At 37.7% G+C, this 18,937-nt stretch overlaps 2 protein-coding genes and 3 non-coding genes across 6 annotated transcripts in view; 3 read left to right on the top strand and 2 right to left on the bottom strand.

Annotated features, from left to right (window-relative positions):
* LOC150089821 (uncharacterized) overlaps positions 1-18,937 on the top strand; it is a 256,206-nt gene that overhangs the window by 144,683 nt on the left and 92,586 nt on the right. The window lies entirely within an intron of this gene.
* The window catches only part of LOC150089822 (angiotensin-converting enzyme-like), a 55,433-nt gene that overhangs the window by 12,772 nt on the left and 23,724 nt on the right, over positions 1-18,937 (top strand). The window contains exons 5-8 of one of the 2 annotated variants that reach the window (XM_090389664.1): positions 44-232; positions 2,533-2,627; positions 3,870-4,039; positions 17,910-18,034. In XM_090389664.1, coding sequence (XP_090245790.1) covers positions 44-232; positions 2,533-2,627; positions 3,870-4,039; positions 17,910-18,034 — 579 coding nt within the window. The remainder of the gene's footprint in view (positions 1-43; positions 233-2,532; positions 2,628-3,869; positions 4,040-17,909; positions 18,035-18,937) is intronic. The other variant, XM_090389665.1, reaches the window with a different exon arrangement.
* Positions 5,553-5,625, bottom strand: TRNAF-GAA (transfer RNA phenylalanine (anticodon GAA)). The gene has a single exon. It is a non-coding gene; the product is annotated as a tRNA-Phe (tRNA).
* Positions 6,140-6,212, top strand: TRNAF-GAA (transfer RNA phenylalanine (anticodon GAA)). The gene has a single exon. It is a non-coding gene; the product is annotated as a tRNA-Phe (tRNA).
* Positions 17,569-17,641, bottom strand: TRNAF-GAA (transfer RNA phenylalanine (anticodon GAA)). Its single transcript has one exon. It is a non-coding gene; the product is annotated as a tRNA-Phe (tRNA).

The following is an 18,937-nucleotide window of genomic DNA, read 5'->3' as shown; positions in this document are numbered from 1 at the left end:
ATAACCAAACAACGCCACTCTGATAAGCTTATTCTATTCACAGGTTTTGGAAACTACGGCGAGATGATGTTAAGTGCTTACGAAACGCCGACCTTCCGAAAGCAGGTGAATGATGCGTGGCTACATGTGCGTCCTCTGTACCAAAAACTTCACGCTTACGTACGAAAGAAGCTACGAGAAAAGATGGGAAGAGTTCTTCCGACTGATGGAACCATCCCAGAACATTTACTAGGTATGCACGAGTAGGTAGTAGTAGTAGTAGTAGTAGTAGTAGTGGCATGTGATGGAAGAAAGCAAATGTATGAGCTTATGCAGCATCAGCCAAAAAAAAAAAAAAAAAAAATCACACCATTCCCTCCAAATGCCTGTCCAGTTCCTCCTTAAATTTATTCAACCTATCAACTTCCACAACGACAGATAGAAGTTTGTTCCAGCAGTTAACCACCCGCTGGCTAAAGGCAAATTTCCGCACATCTATTCTACATCTGTCTTTTCTTAATTTGAATTTATGCCCTCTTAGGTTCGTAATCTGAACAAGTGGAAGGATCCCACCAGAATTCAGCGTGCTCAACCCATTCAAGGCCTTATATACCTCAATCAGATCACTGCGCAGGTGCTTAGTCTCCAGCCACTGCAATTTGCAGAACTGAAGCCTCTCTTGGTAAGAGGATCCCTTCATTCCCCTCACCAATCTTGTTGCTCTTCTCTGTACACGCTCAAGTAAATCTACATCCTTTTCCTAAAATGAGGCCTCCAGACCTGTACGCAGAACTCAAGGCGTGGCCTGACCATTGTCTTATACAGAGGGATAATCACCTCCTTTTCCCTGTTAGCAAAATTCCTATATATCATTGACAAAACCACATGACCTGCCCTGGCAGCCTGTCTGCATTGCTCAGAGAACTTCATATCTGACTGCACAATTGCTCCCAGGTCTTTTTCATTTTCTACCACCTTAAGTGTAGTACCACACAGTTGGTACGTTTCTCTGGGGTTACTTCTACCCATATGCAGTACTTTGCATTTGTCAAGGTTAAACTTCAGTTGCCACTTCTTAGCCCATCTGCCCAAATTATCTAGATCCTGTTGCAGTAGCACACTGCCATTACTGTCATTAACAACCCTGCCAACCTTTGTATCATCTGCAAACTTCGACATTAAGCCTGATATACCTTCATCAATATCATTGATAAATATACAAAACAACAGTGGATTAACACCGAACACCTAACCCTGTGGGACTCCACTAATAACATTAGTCCAAGAAGAGCAGCACCCATTGATTACCACCCTCTGTCTTCTCGCACTTAACCATCCTTTTATCCATTGTAGCAACTTACCCTTAATACCATTCTGCTCCAATTTGTACAATAGTCTTCCATGCGCAACAGTGTCAAAAGCTTTTCTGAAATCCAAATATATGATATCAAAATTATTTTTTGCATCCAGTTCCTTTGTAACCACATCATAATATCCTATCAAATTTGTCAGACAAGACTTTCCCTTAACAAACCTATGCTGTGTCTGAATTATTACTGCAGTCTTGTCTAGATGATCCTGCAATGCATCTTTAACCAGCGACTCCATTATTTTACCTGGAACAGAAGTTAAACTAACTGGTCTGTAATTACTCGTGTCACCCTTCGATCCCCCTTTGTGAATTGGGGATACATTTGCACATCTCCAGTCCGTGGGAACCTCCCCTGAGTCCAAGGATGCTCTCATAATTATGGCTAAGGGTTTGCTTAGTTGCTTTGCCGCCACCTTTAATATAACTGGATAGATCCCATCCACCCCAGGTGCTTTTCTTACGTTTAACTTCAACAATTAAGGTTAATGGCAACAAATTATTAGTGGAAGATTGATCCACTATTTTAGAATCCTTTAGTCTGGAATTTAAGAGAATAATCATCAATTACACAAAACACTCAATAATCTCGTCCATAAAAGAATAGGTTTTGTGTGTGATATGTAAGAAGTGGGCACCAGAAAATGTGCCGTATTCAGTGAAAAGGAAAGTGATCATGTTTCATTTATGTCTGTGAATTTAGACAAACTAGATTGCAATAATTCAATTTAGTTCGTCGTTCCTTTTATTGTTTCATTTTAATATGCCTTCATTAAACATTTGTTATTTAATAAACACAAAATCGCTCCAACAGGATTGCTCTTAAAAATCACTAACAGAAACAAAGTCTTTTTTTTTTTTTAATAAAAATAGAACATTCGCCTTCATTAAGTTCCCAGAGAAAAACTTTATATTTTAAGAAATATGTTTTAAAATATTTAATATATGTTACAAATATTTGAATTTTGAAAATATTTTCTTTTCTTTAATTAACTAAGCGAAAAATTAAAAGACCGGACAATTTAGTTACCTTACTCTAATTAATAACAACTTTATATTCGCTCTCGTGAGTTCAGCACTTAATTTCATTTGGGCAGTCAGCTGATTAGTAATGAAGTTCTAATCTCTGTGGAGTGTTTTCTTTATCGTAATAATCCAAGTCACAAACATTACTGTATTTTTAGGAGACATGTGGGCAAAGCAGTGGAGCAATCTTTACACTCTTCTGGAGCCTTACGATGTCCAGCCTCTTGATGTCACTGCTATGATGAGGCAGCTGGTTTGTAAATAATTTTATATTACTTAACTTCATTGTTTTTTTTTTTAACCATACAGTAATAATCTTTGTTGTAATGCATGGGGATCTTTTGTTATTGTTTTCTTGCCAGACAAGAGATAAGGATGGTACCATCATACGATAACGAAAATTTGCGATTTTCATCCTGTTACATTTTCTGCATTGTTCTGTGTCTGTCCTGAAACATGACAAGATAGACTCATCAAATGCTGGTCCAAAATATTGCATACTTAGATATTGACTAAGGACAGAGTATAACTTTAAAAAAAAAATGCATTTTTTTCTTCTAATTGTTAAGATGGCCAGTTGGTACGCATTACTGGGATGTTGGACCAAACACCGGACGATCAGAAAATCTATTTATCCCTTCTGGTAATAAATTAATCAGTAATAGTTAAGTCGCATGCAATTCTATAGCACTCGCTGTACATTCTACGTGCAAGTTTGTTAGCACTGAAAGCAAATTTGTGAGTGCCACTTCTGTTTCTCCTGTTTACTGAACAGCTCGTTGTTTGGTAAACACATTTATCAGGCATTTCCAACGACTCACGTTTTGTCAGCAGTACATTCTTTCTATTAGGAAATCGTGACAAATTAGTGTCTATAAATATCGAAAGAAAGCCGATGGAATACGTAGCCGTAACACAAAATAAGTTGCTTACGAAACGTTACCTTTCCTTGTCAGTTAACACGTTGTGGTTGTTTTGATTTTGAACCAAAGCAACTAAGGCTATGAGGTATATTCAGATTTCGTGTATTTTACAGTCACTTTTTACAGTTTTGCTAGATGAAAAAGCTAATTAACCGAGTTACAAACTACGAAACGCTCTCCTGATTTCAAATACCAACAATGATGAAACTTTAGCTTTTGGGAAAGTGAAAGATGTTTACTTTTGTTTAAATTGAAATTAATAAATATTCAAACACAGTTTTTTTCACCATAAGTCCGTGTCAGGTTGGATTCCATGTACAGTCCAGTTGTTTTTGGTTGGCAAGGAAAGTAAGTTCGGTTTAATGCAACTAAAATGCGAAGTGAAAGGAATTCAAAGCGCAGTTCACCCGAGTCTGCATACAGGTCCGTGTCAAGACTTTTAAGCGACAGAATGCAAACAGATAAATGCCGACCCTCGCAACAAAATTTAACATGTAATTTTACACTCATATATTTTATATGTAAATATCATAAACTGATTTTTAATAATTACAATTGTTCGCTAATTTCAGAAATGGGACGAAATAAAGATGTTTAAGGTGGCTGAAGAATACTTCACATCGATGGGGCTACCACAAATGCCAGAATCCTTCTGGACAAACTCATTGCTAGAGAAACCTGCTAACAGGACAGTCGTGTGCCAGCCTTCCGCTTGGAATATCTTCAATGGAACTGATTTCAGGTAAATGTCTTAAAGGTTAAGTTGAAAAAAAAATCAAACTATTTTAAAAATATATAATTTTTCTATAGTTCTGAAAGAGTTCAGGTTATCCTCCTCCCCCTTCCATAGAGCTAAGTCCAGGGCAGTTTTCCCGCTCGCATTCTCCAGGTTACGCTTGGGCATGCATGCATCCATCCATCCATTCGTGTTGGTTCTTGACGTCCCTAAAGCTATTTCCAGTTCTATAGAAATAATAAAATACGTTGGAAACCTATTCTTTCACCAATCTCTTCAAAATTCAGCTATTAAAATTAAAACTGCCTATTTACAGCATTTGTAAACCACGCTTGGGTTAGATTATATCACAAATCGTACATATTACATAATTTATAATAGATCTGCATCGCTTGAATTATTATTTTCTACAGGTGTCCCCAGGGATCATCATTCGGTCCTCTTCTTTTTAGTGTATGGGTATACGACTTGGAATATATTCCTGGACTAGAAGGTGTAAAACTTTTATTGTACGTTGATGACTTTAAACTTATCATAGCTTTCTATCTTTGGACCAAGATCAACAGTAAACATCAATAAGGGCAAGTGATACAGCATAAAAATTCCATAAGAACGGAATGCAGTTTGATTATACCGTTGAGCAACAACAGTCATCTGTCACAAATGAAATACTGTAAGTGATCGTTGTGCTAAATTTTCGAATAATTATTCATTCTCTTCTCATGTTGACTGAATATTCAAACAGGAATATATTAGAGTACGATTTATTAACGATTTATTAAGAGTAAGATATAAAAACAATATTATTTACGACAGTGATGCTTAATTGGAATTTGTCTTTGGTTTCGTGATTATATTCCTCATGTTACCAGATAAGAAAATATTCCGAGTAGAATGATCAAATGTTTAATGAAAGGGTTGGTAACTACTATAGAACTGATTGCGATCAATATTTAACAAAATAAATCTCTTTATCAAAGAATGCAACTTGGACTGAAGTTTATGCATAAAGTGTTAATGGGAACTGAATGAATTACTCTTTACTGCATTATATCTCTTTATGTAATCCTCTTTTTAAGTCTCGGGCTGACTACTGCTACATAGCCCGATATTCTATTTACGGAATCTTTTAAACCGAAACGATTTTATTCGTTTTAATTTATTTGTACAATCATTTCCAAAAATTTATTTTCTAATGACTAATTCTGCTCTATTACAAGTATATAACTTTAATAAATTTTTATTGAATAAATAAATAAATATTTATTGAATGTACCATAGCCAAAAAATAGAAGTAAAAGGTATATTGTATCCGTCTAGCCAGGACTAACAGGAAATTTATGTAATAAATGTCGGATTTTGTTATTTAATTATTAAATATAAAATAAATAAATAAATATATTGCAAATATAAATATTGATAACAAAAATTAAATTATGTTTCGAAAAATGCTTAAGTAGTGGTGAGGAATTATGTTGGGGTCTTCAATATTTCATCAAATAAAAAAAAAAATGAAAGTTGCCGAAACCCGGGATCGAACCAGGGACCTTTAGATCTTCAGTCTAACGCTCTCCCAACTGAGCTATTTCGGCTGTGTAATTGATGTTCTGCTGATAGCAATCATACTTGACATAAAGCAAGCGCGTCAATTTTTTTTTTTTTTTGACTAGGGGCCAAAACAGATAAAACTTTATTTTACTAAATTTATTTTTTAATTATTTATTTTTATTTACTTTATTTTTTTTTAATTATTTATTTACTCCCATTTTTTAAAATTTATTTATTTATTTTTATTTACTTTATTTTTTTAAAATGATTTATTTACTCCATTTTTTAAATTTATTTATTTATTTTTATTTACTTTATTTTTTTAAAATGATTTTTTTACTCCATTTTTTAAAATTATTTATTTATTTTTATTTACTTTATTTTTTTAAAATGATTTTTTTACTCCATTTTTTAAAATTATTTATTTATTTTTATTTACTTTGTTTATTTATTAAATTTATAAAATTTTTATCTGTTTTTGCACCTAGTCAAAAAAAAATTTAGACGCTCCTGCTTTATGTCAAGTATGACTACTTTCAGCAGAACTCCGAACACACAGCCGAAATAGCTCAGTTGGGAGAGCGTTAGACTGAAGATCTAAAGGTCCCTGGTTCGATCCCGGGTTTCGGCAGAATTTACTTTTTCCTTATTTTGGATGCTGCCGTACCCTGTAAAATAATTGAGACAGACTAATGGGTCTGTGCATTGAACTGTAAAACAATCAGAAGCTATGAAAATACCAGCTGACTTAGAGCTTAAGTACGTGTTATTAATAATCTACGAAAGTAGCCATTTATAACTTTATCTCTGTCCTGAATTAGACCCGGTTCGCCTTTTCATTATTACTATTATCACTACACAATACAGTTTGTCCTTTTTACAATACACGAGACAATTGTCATAATGGTACAAAGTCGCGTAAAGTAATTTGTACCATTATGACAACTGTCTTAAGCATTGCAAAAAAGGTCAAATTGTATAATATTGTCTCAAAGCCAGCTGATCCCAACTAACTACTAATCAGCCTGGATCCTTGGCGACGAAATAACCTAATGAAACCTTTCGAGGACAGAAGAAATCGTGCGCTCCTAACGGGCTATAAGAATACTCGTGCATAGCAAATAAAGAGTGCCTCATTCACCCCATGTCAGTAACTGTTAGATGGTACATTAATAATACACATATAGGGCATGAGTAGCAAACTCCATACATTCCGTCTATTTTCCTTGCTGTAGAGTATGATATTATCTGGTTAAACCAAAATAGATCTATTGACAACCTTGGACTCTCTCTGAACTATACCTGCTCAATCCAATGGACGGGCCATTTGCCGAGAAGGAGGAGTGGCAGTCACCTATAAAAATTCCTTTTCTCGACATAAGACCAACTCAAGAATGTTTGAAAACTTTGAAATCACTTTTGTAATCCTTGACCTTGATGAAACTAAAATGCAGGTCTGCACTCTCTACCTTCCTCCAGAACACTCCAGAGGTTAGAAAGAACCAAGGAGCCTGGATTACCATGAATCTCCAACGCAGCATCCCTACCATGCTCGTAGGGAACTTCAACATGTCCATGTCACGTTACTCAATGGCTCGGATCTCTGAAAAGCATGCTACATATGCTCGATCATCACTGTCTTTCAACCCTCCCCCCCACCAACTCGGGGTAATCAGCAACTTGATCTTATCTTACACAACATCCCTCATGCAGGACTGATCATGCCAACTTTCTCCTTCAAATCAGACCCTCAACCATTAGACTGTGAATTTCATGCCAACTTTGACCTCGCTAGTACTTCGGTTGAAGAATGTGGGCCTCTGCACGATTGAAGAGTCTTTTCAACCAAGTTCGTAAACCACAAATATTTCTCCAACGCCTCATCGAAAGCAGGACCTTCAGATCTTCACTCTAACCTTTGCACAGGTGAGCAACGACCTATAGTAAATTTTTTCGTTTATTTTTTCATTACTGCAATACTCAAAATTTTGCATATCATATATTGTATAACATTTTTAGAAAAAGAAATTCGCTTTTTTATTCAGAATATGGTTTGAAATGCTTATGGAGGATGAAAAAAAGGTAAAACAGTCTACAATAAAATAAATTGAAATGAAAAAAACTAAAGTTTAAATTGAACTCTGCATGAAATATAAAAATGAAAAGGGATCTAGAAACAAGATAACTGTTTTAAAACATTGGTTTACACTTTTTTAATTATTATACTTTAATTTTTATTACTAAAAACAAAGGGCCAATAATGATGACACTGAACGATCCTGTTTGATCTATCTGTGTTCATTACAATTCTCCTAACATTTTTGTCTAATTTTGAGTGCGGTACTTTGACGATTAAATTTCACAAGTTTTATAACTGGAAGACAATTTAAAATTAGTTTTCACTTTATCGAGGTTGCTTTACATCGTATTTTTCAATAAAACAGCCGAAGATATGTGAATAAATGATAAATAGATGGTGCAAGGTCACAAGATTATGGCTGAGGAGCCAGAACATGTCTTTGTAGGGTGACAATTATGGGCTTTTGACATTATCGTGCAGGAATAGAAGTATTGTGTGCTTTTCAATCAATACCGGAAGTTTTGCAAACTAGTTTGATTTGGTTTTAACAATCCGGACTGTCCTTGACAGAATTAAACTCTTTATATTTAACTGTGGTTATTTTAATTTCCGTAATTCCATGATAAAATCAACAAACTGCCAAAAGGAAAGATAAGAGGGAAAAATGCCAAAAACCGGGACCTTGAAATCTTCAGTCTAACGCTCTCCCAACTGAGCTATTTCGGCAGATGCTACTGTTTTCTCTGGAAAGTACTCATGGCGGCTTAACCGATTTATATAAAATGGATTTTCTTTTGATACTCCGGGACTTTATTTATTTATTGTACTAAGTGGTCCCTGGCATCCCCGCCACTAATGACAATACTGTACAGATACTGTATTTACAGACTTGCAGCACTAATTTCCGCTCCATTGCAAGATATTGAAGCTATGCGCTTCATGTAGCCGCACGATTATAAGACACCGAACCGCTGCAGTTCATATAAAATGAATTTGGAGTCCCTGCTAGGACAGTAGCTAGTTAGAAATTGCCGTCAGTGCATACAATTTCAATATAATGTCCAGTCTGAGAAAAAAAGTCCTTTTAATAAATGAAATTTAACCCAGAAAGCTGAATTCCACATCGTGGAAGTATTCTCCAAAGTAAATTGCAGTAAGTATTCTCCACAGTAAATTGCAGACCGTGGAAGTATTCTCATCATTAAATTGTAGTCAGAAGATGAACACAGATCTGTTGCAAATGCATCATCTTCATAAGCGTTGAAATATGTTTAGTTAGACGTTGACGTTTCCAATGGACTTATCGAGTACACCGACTTAAAAGTCCAATCAGTGATGAAATGCACAACCTGAAGCACCTATTTTGGTCGAGTACTCAGACTTGAAAGACCACTCAGGGAAGCACCTGTCCTCGAATACTCTGCCTTGAAAGACCACTCAGTGATGAAATGTGGGTTGACTAGGGATGAACTGGCCTATTTGTACTAGTCCTCTTGAATCATTAGTGATTATTGAGAAGTTGCCAAAGCTCCTGTCTGCAGTATCAGGAACCGCATCACACAGCTGTCTTTCGCGTCACAAAGAACCGCCTTGCTGTAATCTAAAGATCGCCAAATGAAGCAGCTCACCTTAGGGCATCGTGTTGTAGGAACTGGTGACACCTTGGAATTACAATATCCTGAAAAAGGCCTCTGAGGTTGGGAAAATTCATATTTTAGTATTAAATCAGCTCACACCAACCATAAGAATAAGTATTTACTGTAACTAAAATATTTATTTACATATTAAAATAAAATAAATATTTACAAAAACTGCTATTATATTAAATATACATGTAAAAACATTAAAACTGTGATAAAATCCTTGAGATAAAATACACTAAAATAAACCGGATTAAAAGCGATAAAAACGATAAAAATCTCTGGAGCTTTCGGAAGCTTGCGCTCCCTTCCTCAGCAGTAACAAAACTTCCTGCAGCACGTCCATATATATAACAGGCTCACGGTACCTATACACGTGGTGCAGTCGGCGCATGGTCTGAACTGGAAGCGGAAATAGCTCGGGAACGTGTTAAGCAAAACCGTTCATCCGTACTTAGGATAATAGTTTCAAACAGAGGATGCATACGCATACCTCTGTCCCTATTCATAATATTGTGGTCGGATGAACAGATTCGTAGGCTCTCGAGCCATTTACGGTTCCAGAACCCATGCGCTCGATCCATGATAACCGCATCCTCTGGGGAAATTTGATGCTGCTTCTCCCAAAAATGTTCGGCCACAGCAGACTTATTGTAATCAGCGGTTTTTATAGCATTTGCATGCTCCCCCAGACGATCCTTGAGCCGTCGTTTTGTCTCGCCCACATAACACTCCCCACAATCCGGGCATTTTATCCTGTATACTACTCCACTACTCAGGTCCTTTGCTATTGGGTCTTTTACCTGACACAACACTGTGTGCAATCTCCGCCCACTGTGTGCAATCTCCGCCCACGGGGCTATAAAACACGCTGTGTGCAGCTTCCTGGGCGGAGATTGCACACAGTGTTGTCTCAGGTAAAAGACCCAATAGCAAAGGACCTGAGTAGTGGAGTAGTATACAGGATAAAATGCCCGGATTGTGGGGAGTGTTATGTGGGCGAGACAAAACGACGGCTCAAGGATCGTCTGGGGGAGCATGCAAATGCTATAAAAACCGCTGATTACAATAAGTCTGCTGTGGCCGAACATTTTTGGGAGAAGCAGCATCAAATTTCCCCAGAGGATGCGGTTATCATGGATCGAGCGCATGGGTTCTGGAACCGTAAATGGCTCGAGAGCCTACGAATCTGTTCATCCGACCACAATATTATGAATAGGGACAGAGGTATGCGTATGCATCCTCTGTTTGAAACTATTATCCTAAGTACGGATGAACGGTTTTGCTTAACACGTTCCCGAGCTATTTCCGCTTCCAGTTCAGACCATGCGCCGACTGCACCACGTGTATAGGTACCGTGAGCCTGTTATATATATGGACGTGCTGCAGGAAGTTTTGTTACTGCTGAGGAAGGGAGCGCAAGCTTCCGAAAGCTACAGAGATTTTTATCGTTTTTATCGCTTTTAATCCGGTTTATTTTAGTGTATTTTATCTCAAGGATTTTATCACAGTTTTAATGTTTTTACATGTATATTTAATATAATAGCAGTTTTTGTAAATATTTATTTTATTTTAATATGTAAATAAATATTTTAGTTACAGTAAATACTTATTCTTATGGTTGGTGTGAGCTGATTTAATACTAAAATTGGAATTACAATTTCAGTATGATTTAGCCGGATGATCTACTCATGCAGCAAGGATTATTCAAGAAAATGTTATAGCTGTTCAAGGCATGGTGGAAGACAAGCTCACGAAATATAGAGAGCACAAGAACATCACTATATTTAGCAGTCACATCAGCTCGGATCCACAGCCACTCAAAGTAAGTGAACTTCTGTACCCTTGCTCTTGATGACTCGACAACGGCTGCCCGAATGCTTATTTCTTCAACGAGTCAGTTGATCGCTAAGTACAGCATATAGAAGCTGCTCTATTGTGTTGGTCTAAAGCACAAAGTCTATCTAACCTCGTTTCTGAATGCTGAAAGGACAAGGTCAAAAGTGTGTCTAATACGCTAATTACCAAGAGTAACCTGCTAAAAGGTAGTAAAGTTAATCCTTGCGTCCAGCTCACTTTATGGAACATTCCCTTGGTTGAACATTTTCGATCACGCAGTTTGTGGAAACTGAACTTAACGCTCTGGAAAGAGAACACTCAACGTAAAAATGACAAATAATCAAATAATCTGCGCTATCTGTAAGGTGGTGAAATCAGCTGAATTTCTGAGCTGTCTTTCGTGAAAGAGGGGATTTTGTAAGCTGTGTACCCCCACTACGTTATGGAAGCTGAATAAAGAACGGCGGGAGGCGTGGACATGTAATTTTTGTAACAGAACAAGCGAAATCAACAGAGAGAATGAAACCGTAAAACCACGGAAAGTAAACGGTAGTATCCTAGCCACTGACCTCGACAAATCCACATCACTGACGTCATTACCACCTTCCGAACCTCCTGACTGTGTTGTTACTAACGAAAACGGAACAGAGATTGTTTGTAATGGATACAACACAAAAAACTATTATGCCTTATAGCCTGATGGTCAATACTGACCAAGTAATCACCAACGATTTAATTAGTAGAAGCCTTACAGAAATCATCACTGAACACACGAGAACTATCACAGTCCTACAAACAGATAATGCAAGGATTACGTTAAGCAAGATGGAAAGAATTTTTGAATGCGTCGCTGACCTCTTCACTGAAAACCATTTCCTACGGGCTCAAAAACTTAGAGATCCTGAAAGAAGTATCTCATCTGAAGAGCCAACTTGAAGAACTTAAGAGCATGACTATGAATAGTTTCACTTCGAAGCCTGGCCAATGTGCAGGACTTTCATTCACCTCTTCTATACCCACCTGGGATGACACATAAGGAGAATGATGTACCAGCATACAATCAGACTTTCGCACTGAAAAAGAACGCAATGCGGAATCAAAAAGAAACCTATGAGGAATCAACTGATGAAAGTAACGCTGCAAGTGTAGATCCCCTAGCTCTCTTTACAGCAGGCCGAACAAGTACACCTCACCAGCTTGACACATCGAATCAAACTTTGGATAGATCCATGATTACACGTACCATTTATCCCAATTCTGTTAGTAGAAACTGTCAGGAAACTCCTACAGAAACTCAACGTCATACTCACCTTGGCCCCCACTCCTGGGCTGAGGTTGTTGCCGGGCCGTCCCCTCACGTATCCAAAGGAAACACAACGAAGGAAAATCGCAAAACCCAAGAGGCAAGGACAGTACCGCAGACACGAAGAAACAAGAGATCGAGAAGATCACATATAACTGGGACAGCCCCAACTACTTGGCTCAAGACTAGTGGAAAAATAGCACACGTCGACCAATAACCCACTCGCAAAAGCCTATTCATCTCACGATTGGCTCCACACACATCCTCTGAGCAAGTTAAAAATGGCACAAGAGATAATTTGAACATGTCCGTTGATGTATACCAACTACCCACAAAATGGCCTTCCTATTCATCTTTCAGATTAGACTGCAACAGTACCAAATACAAAATCCTGTGTCAGCCATCCACTTGGCCTCGAGGGCTTCTCATCAGGCCCTACTTTCAATTCTCATCCCCCACCAGACTTCAGATGCACAGCCAATCAAGCCACGGTAACATTCAGGGTCCAATCAACCCCACTAGCTGACTCACTACCGAAATCATGGATGGAAGCCAATTCACAATAATTCCTGTTAGGATATCTGAAAGAAACGTCCTCAAAAAAGACAGAAATAGACTGCAGAGGGTACTAAGGAAGATCCCCAGACATAATAGCATCTCTATATTCTATCAGAATGCCCGTAGCATCCGTAACAAGCTTGAAACTGTAGAAGAGCTTTTACTCTCACACAATTTTGAAGTGCTCTGCATAACAGAAACCTAGCTTGGCCGAAATGAGGAGGATTTTCCATATGCAGTGTTGGCTGGATATAACGTGATTCTCTGCTTCCGACAGGACAAGCTGGGAGATGGAGTGAGACTCTTCTACAAAACACCACACATACTTTTTACTAAGAATTGCAAAAGCTAGTCCACTAAGTTCGAAGGGATAATTGTTCTCAAAACCTGTGCTCCTGAACTTACTCCTGTTCTTTGCCGACTTTTTTCACTTTCCAATTCCAAAGGTATTTTTCCTTCTGCTTGGAAATTTGCTCATACCCAGCCCGTTAGTAAAAAAGGGTGACAAATCCCTCCCATCCGATTATCGTCCCATTGCAATTACTTCTACTCTTTCTAAAGTAATGGAGAAATCAATTAACCGCCAACTCTTAAACTACCTAGAAACCTTCTGTCTGATCAATGATCGCCAGTATGGATTCCGTCAGTATCGATCCACCGGAGATATTCTGGCTTATGTTACCCATTTATAGACAAATTCAGTGGAAAAGTTCGGGGAAACACAAGCAGTTGCTCTTGACATCTCAAAGGCTTTCGATCGTGTTTGGCATAAAAGTCTCCTAAACAAGCTTCCCTCTTATGGTTTGCCAACCGTTTTTTGCAATTGGTTATCCAGTTTTCTCTCTGATCGCTCACTGAGGGTGATGGTAGATGGCTCTCTGTCTGCTAACTTTTCCACTAATGCTGGTGTCCTCCAAGGTTCAGTTCTTTCCCCCACTCTTTTCCTCTTATATATTAATGACCTTCTTCCATTGACTGGAAATCCTATCCATAGTTTTGCCGATGACAGCACGTTGCATTCCACTTTCCATTTCGAAAAACCTTGCCCTGCTCAATCAGCTTCAACTTCTCGAAAATCTGCTACCAATTCCTTAAATGCCGATCTCCAGATAATTCTCCAGTTGGACAAAGACAACTTAGTTGATTTCAACCCTTCTAAAACTCAGTCTTCTCTTATATCTCGCAAAATGGATTCTTCTGCTCCTATGCTTATCTTTTGTGACACTCCAATTTCTAGGCAAAATGATATGTCTCTTTTGGAGATTACCCTGACTTCTAATCTCTCTTGGCACAAGCACATTACAAATATTGCTTCCTCTGCATCTAAAAAACTTGGTTTTCTCTTTCGCTCTTGGCGTTACTTTCCTTCCAAACAGCTGTTTCCTCTGTACAAATCGCAAATCCGCCCTACCATGGAATATTGTTCCCACATCTCAGGCGGTGCCCCCAAAACCTCTCTCAGGCTTCTAGATTCTATTCAGAAGAATGGAATCTATCTTGATCTTGTGCTGTCATCAAGCAACTGTGAACTTGATTCTACAACAAATAGCTTTTCAATCTGATCACATGCCAATTTTAATTAACTAAAAATTTTCGACTCCAAATTACGTCTCGACTCAGGTCCACACTAAGGTAATAACGAGCTCAACATTACTAAATGTCTAGAAGCAGCCACTGCAATTCCTTGGAATGCGTTTGAGCAATGTGATAATCAACTTGCCTTAGATCTTTTAAATCTCTGGCTCGTCACAATTTCTAATTATGCAGCCTCAAAGAAAATAAGGATCTCTGAACGTACGAGAGGATGGTAGACTCCTGAGCTGAGCAACAGTTTTAAGCTTAAACAGGAACTGTACAAACAGTGGTAAATGACCGGACTAGCTCCGGACCGAATTGCGTACTTCAAAGGACGTGCAAGCTTCAACCGCCTCAAGTCTCAAGCCATAGAACATCACGTTGAAATCACACTTCGTAAGGGCGGTCCATTATTCCCACAGAAATACTGTGAACTCCCTTCACAGTTTGATCCTGAAATGTGGATGGACTTTATTGCACGAGTTCAGCCAAACCACCATGAGGCGCCAGTGATATTCCCATGTCTGATGACGATGTGCCCAGAGATGCACTCGAAACCATCGAATTAACAAGACAAGACCTTTTATCAGCGATTAATAAGTTGCCTGCAACTGGTACAGCGGGAATCGACAAAGTACCACAATTTATCATTAAATGTTTGAGCCCATTTCTAAGTGATCCCATCCTAATAAATTTTAATACCATATTAAAAGGAGAATTTTTGCCTCCAATATGGAATATGTATCTGTTAGGCCACTCCCAAAAGTTTCCCAGCCAACTGAAGCCAGGCACTTTAGACCCAACTCTTGTTCCTCGTGTCGATTGAAATTGCTTGAAAAAACAGTACTGAAAACACTTACCACGCACATTCTCCCTCACAGGTCTCAGCAAATTCATTATTCTTTGCAAAACAGATCAACAGTTAGTAACCTGATTATGACTACCAATGCCATCCTTGGATCGTTTGAGGAGAAAGAAGAAATGGCAATCACATATCTTGATCTACAAGCTGCGTTCGATAGTGTTCACATCCCAGCCTCGCTCAAACTCCTTCGAAATTACTATCACATAACAGGCCAAGTATTGAAGTTTCTGGCATCTCTTCTTCAGAATAGAACCATCCAAATGTCCATAGGGAAGCAAAGGTATACTAGACAAATACAAGCAGGCGTTCCACAAGGAGGAGTCCTGTCTGGAATTATTTTCACAGCTATCATCTACCCGCTAATACACAATAGAACATATATGATATCATATGCAGATGATTTAACGATCTTAACAAAAATAAATTCGACCGATGAAGCAAAAAACACCACAGTAACCATCAAGAAGACCTTATCAGAAGTACAGCAGTACCTCACGAAATTTGACCTGCAAGTGAACCCTGATAAATCTGCCATCATGGTATTCTCACTTAAACCTACACTCCTGCGTCGAAAAGCAGAGAGATCCGGGTGTGATCTTTGACAGAAAATTACGATTCCATCATCATATAGAAGAACTCTGTGCTAAATTCAACAAGAAACAGTGGGTTGCCAAGCAGCACTTGCTACATATTCAGAACATAAACGTGATAAAAATGTATATCAGGATAATGATTTTTGGGGGTGTACTGTATGGAGTAGAGTTGTGGGGCTCAGCTGCAGACACCACAATTCAACCATTAAAAGCCGCTGAATACTGGCTCCTGAAGTGGGCAACCTGGAAGTGTCATCTCCCACCACAGCAGCGCACAACACCGATGTCCAAAGCGTTGAAAATAACTAGGTTTTCAACATTAATGCATGAGAGAAGATTCATCTTCACCGTAAAAATGATGGGAGGGAGAGTCTCAGCACCCAACGTTTGGGACACCGTGTGCTGGCGCATTCCCAACCAGCTCTCCGTTCCACTTCCAAGCTTCTTGCTCTTCCTTTGAGGCTACATTTTAAAGATCGGTTCCTCCCTTATCAGAAGCTCCATCTGGTTCAATTCTTGGATGCTGACTTGTTTAAAATCATAGATGATAAAAAGTACAGATGGCTCATCCTAGAGCTGCACGTGGTCTCCACAAATACCAACTGATCTCAGATCGTTCTAGCTGGGCAAAAAACTCACAGAAAACCGGAGTCAAGGAAAATATCTTTTATTATCGCAATTTGTATCATTTTCATTATTTTGTATTATTTTTCCTTCCAAGTCAATATTATCTGCTATAACTTTTTTTTTGTTTTATATATATATATATATATAATCTGCCTATAATTTAGAGAGAGAGAGAGAGAGAGAGAGAGAGAGAGAGAGAGAGAGAGAGAAAATCCTTATTGCAACTAATTTAATCTTAATAATCCCGGCGAGGTTATCTCTGCCGCTTGTTAACCCCTGGCATGATGCTGTGAAGGGTATTGTAGGGTCGTGGTAACTGCGTGTACCGATGAACTTTACAATAAAGATCTTATTTATTATATTTCAGGCACGTTCGAGTGTTTTTAAAATTATTATTATTTTTATTTTTTGTGATTAAAAGAAGAGAAAAATAACACAGTTATCTCCTTATCAATTACCTATTAAGATAATAACTTTATGAATCACAATCAAACTCTATGGCTTTTTGTTTTCTAAACTGAGCCATTTAGTTTAATTACAACTTGATATTTATTACTCTTCTCCCATATACTCTTATTTTTAAGTCTCTTTTCTCTCTATACATATCTCTCTACAAATCCCACTACGTTCACGAGTTTTACATAATAATACATACGAAGCAAGTGCGGATTGTTCCAAAGCTAAGAATACCACATTAAAATTGCATTAAAGATTTAATGATAAATATTTGCCGAATTTCTATTAGTCCAATTTTAATGACACTGGCTCGACAAACATTTTTAAAAGGCCCAAATATAAAACTTCATGAATATCCGTCCATTAGGAGTCTAGCTGTTACTTGCTAAAGGACGGACATGGTGAAGACAATAAGTGCAAATGCGCGAACGATCTAAAAATAAAATAGCGTTGCCGAAACCCGGGATCGAACCAGGGACCTTTAGATCTTCAGTCTAACGCTCTCCCAACTGAGCTATTTCGGCTTCTGTGCCGTTTCTCTTCCTGTATAAATTTTATTTATACCATTTCCGTTTTTCTTACAAGTTTTTATATCATTTAAGAGGTTTTATTTCAATAAAACATTCAACTGAACTCATTCGGCACCGGAAAGAACTTTTTTGTTGAAGATTATTATTATATTTGAAGTAAAGAATATGATTTTCACCAATGAGCTAAAACATTAAAATCAGACTTGACTGTACAAATGTTAAGTCAATTAAAATGCTTTTAATTATTTCTGTATTACTGTAGAATTCACCAGTGCACCAAGATCACCATGAAAGATCTCATTTCCTCACATCATGAGGTCGCCCATGTCAAATATTACACTCTTTACCAAGATAAACCTTTCTTGTTCCGCCAAGGTGCTAACCCAGGTTAGTTTATTTATTATCTTTTTTTTTTTTAGGAATTAACAAATGCAATTAATAAGATGAAACTATTTGCAGCTTTGAAAAACATGTATAACGTATGGATAATAATAAAACAAAAATTGATCTTGATGTAACAATCCATCAATTTCTTAAAACCAGTGAGAATTAATTTCAACCCTTCCAAAACTCAGTCCATCTTATTTCTCGCAAAAAAGAGTCTACTGCTCCTATGGTAATCTTCAATCACACCCAGATTTCTACACAAGTTCACATATCTCTATTACGGACTACCCTGACTTCTAATTTCTCTTGGCAAAAGCACATCACAAATATTGCTTCTTCTGCATTGAAAAAAAACTGGGTTTTCTTTTTTTCTCTCTTCCCTAGACAAAGTCTCTCTACTCTGTCTCAATGATGTTCTGTTTATGCTGCATGCTTTTTCTATAGATACTTCCATTCCATGGACACTGTTCTTCAGAAATGGTATCGGCAATATCTCAAGTGTCTTCTAAACTATTCCGAACATGTGCCTCAACGAGTCACTGTCGTTCACTGTCCAATTCCAAACTCCCAGAATCAACTTTTCTCCTTCCTCGTTTATCCCTTCAACTTCTTTTTTTCCGAACAACCTTCCTTCACGCGTATTTCCAGAAAATTGCAGTCTACAGAAATTAAAGTCTAATGTCAACAAGGATCTTCTGTCTTTTCAGCTCTCAACCCATGCACGGTACTGAGTATTATAGGTTCTAATACCTTACGTATATGAAGTTTTCTAAATAAAAATAATTTTTAAGCTAACTGCAATTTTACCCCAAAATGTGAACAGTCACTATTATGTGATGCCTACTCATAATTAGCAGCCTTCGTGGGTAGCGCGATTGGTATAACCCAATCAGCTGGTAGAAA

This window comes from Mastigoproctus giganteus, chromosome 2 (genome assembly GCF_048544385.1).
Source record: "Mastigoproctus giganteus isolate SK-2022 chromosome 2, ASM4854438v1, whole genome shotgun sequence".
Taxonomy (NCBI): Eukaryota; Metazoa; Arthropoda; class Arachnida; order Uropygi; family Thelyphonidae; genus Mastigoproctus; species Mastigoproctus giganteus.
The sequence above is the reverse complement of the archived record's forward strand: the minus strand, read 5'-3'. Positions and strand labels throughout refer to the sequence as shown.